This window comes from Heloderma suspectum, chromosome 17, assembly GCF_057233095.1.
Source record: "Heloderma suspectum isolate Gila_16-S chromosome 17, 16-S_ref, whole genome shotgun sequence".
Taxonomy (NCBI): Eukaryota; Metazoa; Chordata; class Lepidosauria; order Squamata; family Helodermatidae; genus Heloderma; species Heloderma suspectum.
In genome coordinates, this window is record NC_139474.1 from 14163578 (window position 1) to 14176277 (window position 12700).

At 45.0% G+C, this 12700-nt stretch overlaps 1 protein-coding gene across 1 annotated transcript; it reads left to right on the forward strand.

The window, feature by feature from the left end:
- The first annotated feature begins 94 nt into the window (after positions 1-94).
- Positions 95-11088, forward strand: LOC146334584 (uncharacterized). Its single transcript, XM_084823813.1, has 4 exons — positions 95-268; positions 8030-8226; positions 9847-9987; positions 10892-11088. Exons 1-3 carry the CDS (start codon positions 97-99, stop codon positions 9940-9942), a joined length of 465 nt encoding a protein of 154 aa, XP_084679939.1. The 5' UTR covers positions 95-96; the 3' UTR covers positions 9943-9987; positions 10892-11088.
- Positions 11089-12700: the final 1612 nt, after the last annotated feature.

Sequence of the window (12700 nt, forward strand, 5' to 3'; positions counted from 1 at the left end):
GGGCCGACCTGTTCCTTACTGTCTCTCCCCGCATGGTTGGCTCTCCTTCCTGGCATATGATTATCTGGGCGGGATCAACTAGAACGCCACAGAAAAATGGATCAACAACAGCAGCAAAGCAGGTTTTGCCAGGAGGAAGCCTCATCATCCACCACCCACGTCCTTGAACTGCTTGGCATAAGGAAAGGGGCGTCTGCGGCATGTTTTCGCAAAGGTGCATTTGCCCGGCCTGTTTCTTGCCAATCGCCACTCGGTGCTGCTGACCTGGGTAAGTTTTGGGATTTTCTTCATGTCTGGCTTTGATTTAGAATTGGAGAGTTGGGGAAGGGGCACACCCAAAGGCCAGCTAGTCCAGCCCGCTGTTGTGAAGTGACAATGCTGTTGGGAAGATTTAGGAACAGAGGACGCTGCCTAAAATTGATTCAGACCCTTGGTCCATCTAGGACAGTATTGTTGACACTGACTGGCAGCAGCGGCTCTCCACGCTTTCAGGCAGGGGTCTTTCCCAGCCCTATGTGGAGATACCGGGGATTGAACCTGGGACCTTGTGCATGCAAAGCGGGGGCTCTGCCAGTGAGCTACGGGCACCCACCCCTCCACCCCTCCAATCCATCTTGAGGAATCTGCAGCACATCATAAAGCAAAGAACAGATGCTGTGCAAGAACATAAGAAGTTATATTGATAAGAACTATGCACAACAACAATAATTTTTTATATATATATATATATATATATATATATATATATATATATTGCTTAGCATTTTTAAAATATCTCTATTAAAACAACAACAACAACAACAACAATAATAATATACATACAGGCCCTGTTCAGACATCATGCTCAACCATGATGGCTGGGTTTTTTTTGCTAACCATGGTGGCTTAGTGTGTTGTGTGTGGGGAGAAAACCAGGTTTGTCATGGTTAGTAATCCACTCTGGCTAACACCCCCCTGCAACAGGGTTAAGGGCCCCCGGGGTGGCTTTTTGTGTTGTCTGGTGGTCTCTCTGGTGGTTTAAACGGGCTCCAGAGGACTTCCCGGCCATGATCATAGATTCCGCCTGCTAGAGTGTCTGCTACTTCCGGAGATGCTCTAGCCGCCACAGACTTTCTGTATGGTTGCATGGCCATTTTGGATGCCAGGACGATGCTGGGAGGGGGGTGGTTAGCGGAACCATGTGGCCCCACGTGGTTCCACAATTACCTGGCTGGTCTGTACATCATGGTTTCCTAACTCCCCCTCCGTAGTTTCCTTAACCACCCTCTCTCCAAGAGGTGTCTGAACAGGGCCATTACTATTTTTGTATTTCTTTTGAAGTCATTTCCCTGCTTACCCAGCTAAACATTGTCCCAGAACGATAGGAAATTTGAAACAAAAAATGATACAATAAACCCCAATCTCTAAGCATTATCACCCCAAATTATTAAATCAGTTGAAAACCTACAGATTAAAGGAGCAGCAGCAAACACATCAAAGAACCGCCATAGCTTCACAGTGTCACAAATTATTCCAAGAGCCATTGAAACAATAGCAATCCTGCCAGCCCTCTTCCCTGTCCAAAAGTCTTTAGGGCCTGTGTAAAGGGAAAAGGGAGGGAGCCAGGTGTCCATCATGAGGGAGGTACTTCCAGAAATATGGGGCCACTACTGATAGGGCCCTGCATGGGGGTTCCCACCAACCTGATTGTGTCTACTGGCGAATTGGTGAGCCAGGCCTTTGTGGCCAGTCTCAAGGCCCAGAGAGATGCAGGTGATCATTCAAGTATCCTGCTCCTAAACCATTTTGGGCTTTGAAGAGTCAATACAAGTACATCAAATTGTGCTCCGAAGTGGATAGGCCACCGATGTGGCTATAAAATTGTAGGGATATGCTCCTAACTCATGTGTGTTCTCAACCATTTTCAGCCTGAGGGCCGCATACCATTCCAGAGTAGCTCTCGGGGGCTGCATTCCAGTGGTGGGTGGGGCCAAAGGCAAAAGGGGTGTGGGCAAATCACCAGCATAAAGCTCTTATTGCTAGTAAGTAAACCTTAGGAGAGGCATTTCAAGCTTTTACAATGGGGGAAAACACACACACAAGCCCAGAAACCACCAAACAATGGGTGCTTAGGGAAAAGGGGTGGGGCCTTCTGGGGAACTCTGGATGGCTGGACTGGGCCCTTGGGCCTGATGTTCTCTACCCCTGATATACATGGTGTTTGCAGGATAACATAATAAAAAAGGCCATGATTTGCATGCAGTATAAGTCTAACTCAAGCTCCATTCATTTCAACGGGTCTGTCCTAAGTTAGGACTGACAATGGATACAACCCCACATCCCTCACAATCTGTGTATCAGCCTTTCCCACCCTGGTGCCTGCCAGATGGGTTGGACTACAACTCCTACCAGCCCCAGACCGCATGGCTAATTGTGAAGGACGATCGGAATTGTACTCCAAAAGAATATCCGGAGGGCGCCATGTTGGGGAAAGCTGCTATGTATCAGCAAAGTGGGGAGACAAAGTTGCTGGATTGGAATGAAAGGTCTACCTCGCCTAGTGTTCTGTTTCCAACAGTGGGCATCCAGATGCCCTCTGGGACACTCACAAGGAGGGCATTTTATTTTATTTTATTTTATTTATTTATTACATTTATATCCCACCTTTCTTCCATCATGGAACTCAAGGTGGTGACATGTGCTTCCCAGGTGGCCTCCCCTCCAAGCACTGACAAGACCCAAACCTGCTTAGCTTCAGCAAGGTGGCTGCTGCATGTGCCTTCAGACTATACCCTGGGCATGAAGGCAAGGAGTTCCCTTTACTGTTCCTTTCCAGCATCTGGTACATAGAGGTAGACTGTTTTGGAACATGTCGGCTCTATTGACCCATGGTGGCTAGCTGCCATCGGCAAACCGATCCTCCTGCAGGAATTTGTCCAACGCTTTCAAAATGCCATCCTAAGCTAGTGATGATCGCCACCTCATGCAGAAGTAAGAGGTAATTAAGCATCGCATCAAGTGGTAATTCCTTCGGTTGGTTAACGAATCTCCTGGCAGTGCCAATCAGCTTCACTGAGATATCCCCTTGTGTTTCAATGTTCCATTTATTATTATTGTTGACTGCCATCATTTATCTCTCACCTTTTATTATTATTGTTGACTGCCATCCAGCCTCCCCTTAAAAACACAAAACCAGAAACTCTAAAGAAGGCAAATCTGGGTGCTTCCAGACAGAGGGCTCTCAGTGCTACCGATCAAACGGCATTCAGCAACTGATCTGTCTTTTCTTCCTTAAAGGATTTTTTTTCTGGTATGAAAAAAAGATGGAAGAAACAGTGGGAAAACATGAGAGCGGTCTAAGTGGGAGACGTCATTATCTGGGCCCCTTGTAAAATTCTGTGAGAGAGAAACAGGATGACTGCATGATAAAAGCCTTGTCTGGAAGCACCCTCCATGGTTGAACAGCTCCTACCATCAGGAAGCCCGTCCTAATATTAAGTAAAAAAGCTCTTGTGATTTGAGCCCATTGGTTTGGGTCACCTCTGGAGAAGGAGTGTTGAACCTCAGGCCAGTGGGCCAAATTTGGCCTGCCCGTGGCTCCAGCCCAGCCCTCTGGGGTTCCTCTGAAGGTCATGCACAATTCTTCAGGCCCCACCACCTTTTCTCTGACTGCCAGTGGTTTGGTGGTTTCACAGCTTTCGTTGCAGTCCCTCCTCCTCCTCTTCTTAAGGGTCGAAATGCCTCGCCTAAGGCTTAGACATTGGCAGTAAGAGCTATAAGCTAAAAATATGCTGCATGTTTTGGTATTTCAGCCCTGCCCCATTTGCCTTTGGCCTGGCCCACCACTGGAATATGGCCCCCAAGAGCTAATCCGAAAGTGAATTCACCCCTCGGGCTGAAAGGGGTTCGGCCACTGCTCTGGAGCAACAGAGAACACATTTGCTCCAGCATCTATGCAGCGGGCCTTCAAATGTTTGAAGATAGCTATCAGATCATCTTCTCAAATCTCTTCTCTGGGCCAAATGCTACCCAACTACCTCAACCTTTCCTCATAGGACTTGGCCTCAAGGAGGCTTATAGTCTTAAAAATGAAAATAATGAAATGATAAAGAGACAGTAGACAGCAGCAGTCGATAGTATATAGGGGTGAGTTGTAACTAAAAGCATGGTGGAATAAAATGGTCATCACTGATTGCTGAAGCTGGGCAGTGATGAGGAAAGGCACATCTCTCTCAGGAAGCTCTTCTGGGTGCCACCGATGGGGCAAGGCTTCTCTTTTATGCCCACTCACTGCATGTCGGAGGTCAGGGGGACATGGTGAAGGGCCTACAAAATGTAATGGATTTCTTGGACAGGTTCACACAGGAAGAGGCAGTTCTGGACATACCCAGGCCAGCACTTTGAACTGAGCCCAGGAACAAATGAGTGACCAGGGCAGTTGATAAAGGACCAAAGTCATGCATTTCTCCAATCTCCTGCCTGCAGCCCCATCCCCGCTGGTCACATCCTGGACCTACGAATGTTTCTAGACTGCCTTCAAGGGCAGCACCATTGAGCCTGTTACAGTAGTCTAACTTGGAGGTAACTAAGGAACATAGGAAGCTGCCTTAGACCAAATCAGATCTAGGAATGCCACCAAGATGGAAACCTTCTAAATTAGGGGGAGTGGGAACCACATCCAGCACAGGTTGTACACCTCGAAGGTCATGTGATCCCCTAACCAACAGTACCTCCATTTTGGATTAAGGGTCAATTAATCCAACATGGATTTGTGCACCATCATCCAATCCAGAACTGTCCTGCTCTTAAACACCAGTTCATCGATTTCACCACCTCCCCAGAAGACGGAAATGAGAGCTAAAACTGGGCATCATCCACATACTGACGATATCCAAACCCAGATCTCCAGATGAGCTCATCCAGTGGTTTCATGGAGATATTTAAAAGCAACGACATAGGGGACAAGATGGAGCCCTGCAGCACCCCATAGTGTTCATGGGGTAAAGCAGCTTATCAGCACCATGTTTGGGGACCTACATATATCATTATAGTCGAAGAGAGGGAGAAAACCATTCATTCTCTCCAAGCTCTTTATAATCTTTGATCATGTCCTGCCCTGTGCAGCACAACCACATGCAGGTTTACCCAGAGTTTGGGGCTGCATTCCATTTTCTGGACTCTGAATGAACAGAGCTACAGGATTGGAGACCATGAGTGCAGCCCCAACTTCATCCAGTGGTACTCTGATAAATACCATGGGGAGGCTTTCGTTGGCCAGGAAATGGGCCCAAATATTCCCCCATTAGCCATCTGGAAACCTTAGGAAGGATATTGCCTGTAGGGATGTGTGTACAAGCAAAGCTCGAGTTTGTCAAGTTCTCCAAATCCCACTTCAAAGCTCATGCCATGTTGTATCCGTATCAGATTTCGAACTTTGTTTTTGTCTTTTCGTATGAAAATCTGTGCATATTTTTGTATGTATTTCCCCAGCTATATGCATCAATTGTGTGCACCTTAGAAATGTATGCATTCTTCTCCCATGGATCCAAGCATGTTTGTGCGCATTTTTCAAAAGTACATATTTTTTTCATGCACATTTTCACAGGCAAAGAAATGCATTTGATAGTGTGTGAATGTTTGCATGCTGGCCAACACAATTTTCTTGGTCCACAAATTGCACTGCAAACTTGGAAATGTACAGACTTGGACCACAGATTGTGGCCAAGTCTGTTTTCAGTCCAGGAGGTGTCCAGGAGGATCAGGATGGATCCTGATCAAAAAAGAACTGAAACTAATTTCTCATGCATCCCAAATTGCCTGTGTTCACTCTCCCAGTGCATGCCCTCAGACCACAAATGAAACATTTGCACAAATGTCACATTCAGTAACCTGATTTGGGGGATGAGTGGGAACAGAGCACAAACAGACCAACAGAGGTGATATTAGATGTGGTGGCAATAATCCCCTTCTGCTTCTGGTGGGTCATCCTTCTTGTTCTATGCAAGTTCAGGTTCCTACCTAGAAGCATCTAAACATCTTGAAATCAACAATATATTCCAAAAATAATCAACAAAGAAAAAGGGATGGCAATACCCTTGGCAGTCTTCCCACCTATTTAAAGAGAGAGAGACAGAAAATCTGAACATGACAATTAGAGGCAGAAATGTGAGCCAATAGCCTCTGGTTTATTCCTTCTGGATGTCTGAATCATCATCATCTAACTTAGAAATTCCGACTCCAGTGGAATCTCCTAATATTGCCCCCTTTTAGCATGTATCAGTCACTTTTACTGTTCAATAGTTTTCATGTGCTTATTTCTATCTATCTATCTATCTATCTATCTATCTATCTATCTATCTATCATTTTTTTTTAGTGTTCAGGGGTTTTCTTCCAGGTCCCAGGCTTGGTCTGGGAGCTGAAGGGAAGTGTCATGGATTGCTAAGCCCTCCTGCTGTGTAGTGAGGCAACAGAGACTTGCTGTGAAATCCACAAAACCCTTTATTCAGTTAATAACGCCTCTTCACACCTGTAGCTTTACGCCCCATAGCTAACAAAGAAAGGCAGTTGCCTGTCAACTCAAATGGATGGTTTCCTGCCATGCACTGGATTTTACTGGGCTCCTTATTCGGGTAGGGTCCTCCTGACCCAACTTCTGACCAGCAACCAATCGGGTGGACCACCTCCCACCTCCTCTCAACTCCGCCTGCTTAACTCTGCACCAAATTCTGGGGTCTGTCAGTTCCAGTGGTCTCTCCCCCTCTGACAATGGCTGTGTTCCCATAGGGACAGGGGGTGATGGTCTCTGAACCTGGACCTCATGTTCAATAAGCCCCTGGGAAGATTCATCTCTGGCTCCTGGATAGTCTTGAGGAATGTCCTCCCCTGCTTCCTGCCTTGGCTGGGCTCCTTTTAGCTCTGCCTCTGAATCTGAATCATGATCCAAAACCAAACCAGGGAATTTAGGCACAGACCTGACAGGAAGGCCCTCCCTTAGGCATTGTTTCTTGCTGGAACACTGCCTGTCAGTGCCAACCAGTTGTCATGTCAAGCAGATGCTTGTTCTGTTTTAAAATTTTCAACATTTTATATTATGTTTGATCATTTTAGGGTTTACATTTTTGTAACCCACCTAGAGAGCATGGATATTGAGCAGAGTAGAAATGTAAACTTTTTTTTAAAGTAAAATAAAAATTTATAAATAAATGCAATATGAATTGCATGCAAATCAGATGTCTGCCAGATAAAAGCTATTTTTGCACATCAACCTCCTCTTCTTCTTCTTCTTCCTCCTCCTCCTCCATGTTGTTGTTGTTGTTATTATTATTATTATTATTTTCAACTTGTGTCCCACTTTTCTATAAGGAATTATAAGAAGAAGTGGTTTACAAAATTTAATATAAAAAGTCAAAACCGATACTCAATTAGAACACTTAAACCTACCAAACAGCCAATTTTAAAAATCCATGATTATAAATATATGTCAGCACCATTGAAATAATACAGTCTTAAAAATAGCTGATCCTGTAAACTAGGTCAGTCTTATTATGCCCATATTGCAGAAGGAAAGCCTATGGCAAAGAGAGAGGGAGAGAGTAGCTTGCCTAACCTCAGCTACTGAGTTCCTGAGTCAAAATTTTCACCAGGAGCTTCTTGGTTTAGGGTTTAGCCCAGGATCTCCCAATCTGATGTCCCCTAGGTTGGCCATGCTGGCTGGGAATGATAGGATGTGTAGTCCAACAAATCTGGAGGGCACCAGGTTGGGGTAGATTTGCTTAGCCTCTTAATACACCAGCTGATGATCTGGACAGGAACCTGCAGTGTTATTGCCCTGGGTTGATCCTAAATGTTTTGGCAACCATCTGTGATGTGTGTGGGAGAAGATCTGGATTGCTCCTGGAGTGAGTCACAGTAAAATCTGTCTCTTAGTTCTCCACCTCCCTGTTTTTCGAACGGGGTGACATTCCCAATGGGACACTTGCTTGCCCAGGGTGGAGTGGGGTGAGGAAATTCAAGTCTTCTAGTGGCAACCTCTCTGATCTCCCCCCTTAGGTGTTCTGTGTTCAGCCTGCCTTGATTTCTCCCAGAAGCTACTGTTCAGGCATCCAAACATGTCAAAGCTGATCAAAGCCTTCACAGACATGATTGAGGGCAACTCCAAGGCCAAGCAGAAGAAGGTGAAGGAGACTGAGACATTCCAGAAGGGCGAGTTTAAGAAGCTGATCCAGCAGGAGCTATTGCCAGTCACGGTAAGCTTCCTTGAGGACAAAGGGATGCATTGGTGCCCAGAGGAGGAGGTGAAACGGCAGGTGGAGCAACCCATGGACGAGGCTATCAGTGGCTACTAGTCCTGATGGCTATATGCTGTCTCCAGTATCACAGGCAGTATGCCTATGTACAGCAATTGCTGGGGAACATGGGTGGGAGGGTGCTGTTTCCCACAGGCATCTGCTTGACCACTGTGTGAACAGAATGGTGGACTAGATGGACCTTTGGTCTGATCCAGCAGGGCTCTTCTTATGTTCTTAAGTAGCTCACCTCTCTGCTTGTTGCCCCCCCCCCCATTTGCTGGATCCCTGTAGTCACTTGAAGAAAAGGGAGTTTTCATATGCTCAGAAGGTTTCCTTTATTGCCATCAACCAATATTAGAGCCATATTTGAAGAGAGGGAAGAAACATCAGTGCATGTGGTATGAGGTGACAACATTGCCCTAAAAAACCTGTCAGGGGATGATGGCATTTGTTGCATGAGGATGCCTCTGAGGATATTCTGGGTGTTCAATATATATCTGCTAGGGATGGATGAATGATGTTTGAGATTTCCAAGGTTCTCCAAACATTTCATGCTTGATTCCCAGTTGTGTTCACCATCACTGCTTGCTCTGCACAAATGGGAAAACTGTGCAAATTGAGCAGCACTCGAACATGAAATTTGCACAATTTCCCCCCCAAATTTTCTCAGACTTCCTCCATAGACTAAAGAGAGGCTGATTCAGTCTACAGGGGAAATTTGTGCAAACTAGGACATTTGTGCCAATTGAACTGGGAAAGTTGCGCAAATTGAATGCAAGCACATGTTTGGCATGTTTTGTGAGCAAAAATGAAATTCTCATACATCCCTACATTCTGTGGTGACAGGGAATGGGGGTGGTTCAAAGCCCAGGTGAGGAATTTCACTGTGTGTTTTGTCACTTTAAAAAAGACGTATAAAACACAGCATGCCATTCTTACGGCATAGGGTTCTTATTCATATATTTCACTGGTGAGACCAAAGATGGTTTGATTCTAGTCCCCAGCAATGCACTATGGCACTTCTGTATCCCCCTCCCTGTGAATTACTTTCTTCAAAGCAATGGCCTCTTACATTACGGATGGACAATCTGTCCATCACAGCCTCACTGAGCATGTCTTTTTAAAAGTATTTTTAGAAGTCTTTTTAAAAAAATCAAGCGTGTTCCATCCCATTTTTTCACAAACCTGCTTTAAAAAAGAAGATCCATGCAGAAATTTGTACACCCTTTCCATAACATACACATGAATGCATGCATTTTGTGTGCATTTTTAAAGGTACATATTTTGACACACATGCATCCATTAATTAAAGCATGTTCGTGTGCGTTTTGGAAAAGTACACATTTTCCTTTGTACTTTTTTCATATGTGCACATGCTGTCGGGTACATATCCTTTATTTTGGTTGGAATGCATCCAAGCTCACAAATGTATGGATTTCCAACCACAAATGGCATTTGGGTCCACTTTTGGATCCAAATTGGGTAAATCCATGAGAAAAAACCAGCAGAGTGAATTTTGTGCACATCCTTACCTCACACATCTTTCTCCTTCTCTGTCTTCCAATTATGTTGCTCCAGAGAACATGCAGCAATAAGTATAAATATATGAAGAATCCCCATGACTCTGACAGCGAACTGATGAATGACAAAGAAGTCACGCCCTGTGTTTACTGAAGTGTGCTCCGTGTGTGTGTGGTGCTGGCGTGAATGTGAAGGAAGGTAATACTCCATACTGGATATAAGCAGTTCAGAAGCATGTAGGAGCAGGAACGTCACAGAGCCATGCTCATTAAATGGTGAACGTACCATTTAATGGCTCGCCCCTCAAAATCCAGGGCCAGCCATGAGGGAGTCAGCCTTCTTGAGGGAAGAGAGGAGGAGAGCCTTCATGCTAGTTCTGTAATTTTTAGCATATGTATTTATTATATATTTTATTTACAGAATGTATATGCTGCTCTATGTCTAGCAAGATTGCTGAGCAGTGAGCAATAAAAAGAAAGGAAGAATAAAAAATACAGAATAAAAATATTTTAAATCAGATTATGTTACCGCAACCTGTGACTGGTCATCAGGGGAGCCTTATTGAAATAAAAATGTTTTCAGCACCTGTATGTATTTTTGAAAATGCAACCACTTCAGCAGGCCTGGCATCAGGGGGTTGGCATGGAGGGGTAACTGCCACTGGCCCAAAGGCTCAGAAAGGTCCATCCCTGCTTCAGTTGCAGTTACCACCATTGGCTCTGCCAAGGCTCGGTGACTCCTAGCCTAAAGGTCCTGTGTTGTTTATTCGTTCAGTTACTTCTGACTCTTCGTGACTTCATGGACCAGCCCACACCAGAGCTTCCTGTCGGCTGTCGCCACCCCCAGCTCCCCCAAGGTTGGGTCCGTCACCTCCAGAATATCTAAAGGTCCTACTGGCACCATTTTAAAAGAGCCCCCCCCTTCCCTTTTGAGTAGCAGTGACCTGAACCAATGAGTAGCTTTCCTGTTACTCTTTCTGCATGCTTCGAAAAGGCAGATGCTTTTGTGTTGCAAACTGAACTTCGTGCAAGTTTGACACAGCAGCTTTCCATCCAGGCTGCCCCTGATAATTTGTATTGATCCTAGATGTTCTCTCTTTCAGGATCCCAACCTCCATTGGAAGAAATTATGGACAAAGCACCCAAACGGTCACTGGAAATTGACAGGATGAAGAATCTGGATTTGGGGAGTGAGAGTGGGGAGGGGGATGTTCATACAGGAAGGAATTGTTAAGGTGTTTTCTGTGGGGAGGTACCCCTTTCTCTAAACAGTCCCATGTAGCAACGTCTTGTCTCATTCACCCAGAAAATCAGCAGAACTCTTTTGTTCTTGTGCAGAGTTGACGATACACAAAGCCTTGTGTGTATGAGGGAAAGTTACAAGGATTTGCCTGCAAGGGCAAGCAGGGGACAGACATGCTTAATGCCAGGGGTCAGCAAATTCGGGATGATGTCAAGGCCCAGATGCATTAAGATGGCAACTGATGGCCAGACCCATCATCCCTGTCGGGGATGGTCTGACTTGGATTCCTGCACTGAACAGGGGGTTGGACCCGATGGTCTTGTAGGCCCCTTCCAACCCTACTATTCTATGTTTCTATGATCCCATCAATAGGCCTAGTCAAACTGAGGGTTCATTTTGGTCAAGCCCATTCCAAGTAAGAGCTCACCCCATAGTTTACCCCAGACTCTTTCTCAGTTTAGGCAGGGCCCAGTTAAGATGAAAGAATGCGTGCCCCCTTAGACCTCACCTGGCCCATGTAGAACTATGCCTAGGGATGTATGAGAAATTTGTTTCTGTTCGCTTTAGACGAGGATTTACCCAGTTCACACCTTCTGGACTGAAAACAAAGTTGGACACAATCCGCACTCAAAGTCCATACATTTCCAAGCTTTTAGTGTGATTTGTGTACCCCCCCCAAATATATGCGACAGCATATGTATATTTGAAAAACACGCATGAAAAAATGTGTACTTTTGAAAAAGGCACATGAAAAAATGTGTACTTTTGAAAAATGTGCAGAAATAAGCTTTAATCAATGGGAGAAGAATGCGTACCTTTCACAGATGCACACAATCGATGCGTACATTTGGAAACATATGGACAAAAATATGCATGGGTTTTCATGCAACCTCCCCCACAACCCCCCCCAAACTCGCAATTTAATATGGATTCAAGTTGGAACGAGCCTGGAGATGGAATTTGGAGAAATTCAGTGAGCTCAAGTTTTGCTGATTTGCACATCCCTAAATATACCATGCCTCCTTTGCCCTTCACCAGTTACACCTGCCCAGCTGATACAAATTAGGGGGGAGGGTGTTTAGGTCAAGATGCTCCCCAAAGCCTATATGGGCAGAAAGAAAGAGCAGGAAGTGGCGCTACCTTGGGACCAGAAGTAGCAATAGACAAATCTGTCACTCTTGCTTTTACCTGCATTCATTTTTTAAAAAAATCTCAAGTTCTTTCCATCCTGAATATAAAGAACTTTGCAAATGCTGGGAGATCCTTATCAAAAAATGAACTGAAATGAAATTCACAGCCATCTGCACCGGCCAGTTTCTTCAGATGCTCTTCCTGGCATGGAGAGGATCACGTTGTGCCTGTCTGCCATGCAGCTAGGTGACCCTAATTTAGCACTAACATGCTTGGATACACAGGGATTCAGAGCCTGGCTTTTAAAAGCTGAATTTGTCAGTTTCGTTTTTTTCCTCACATTTGAATTTTTTAAATCTCAACTTCTTTTTCTCTCTGTGGCAAAATCTTTCTCTGTGGCAAATTTTTCTCTGTGGCAAAATCTGGACATTTTGGTACATTCTTATCAAAAATTAACTGAAACTAAATTCTCACCCATCCTGTACCAGATGTTTGTGTGATGGATGGACTGAAAAAACGCTGTGACTTGGCAGTTAGT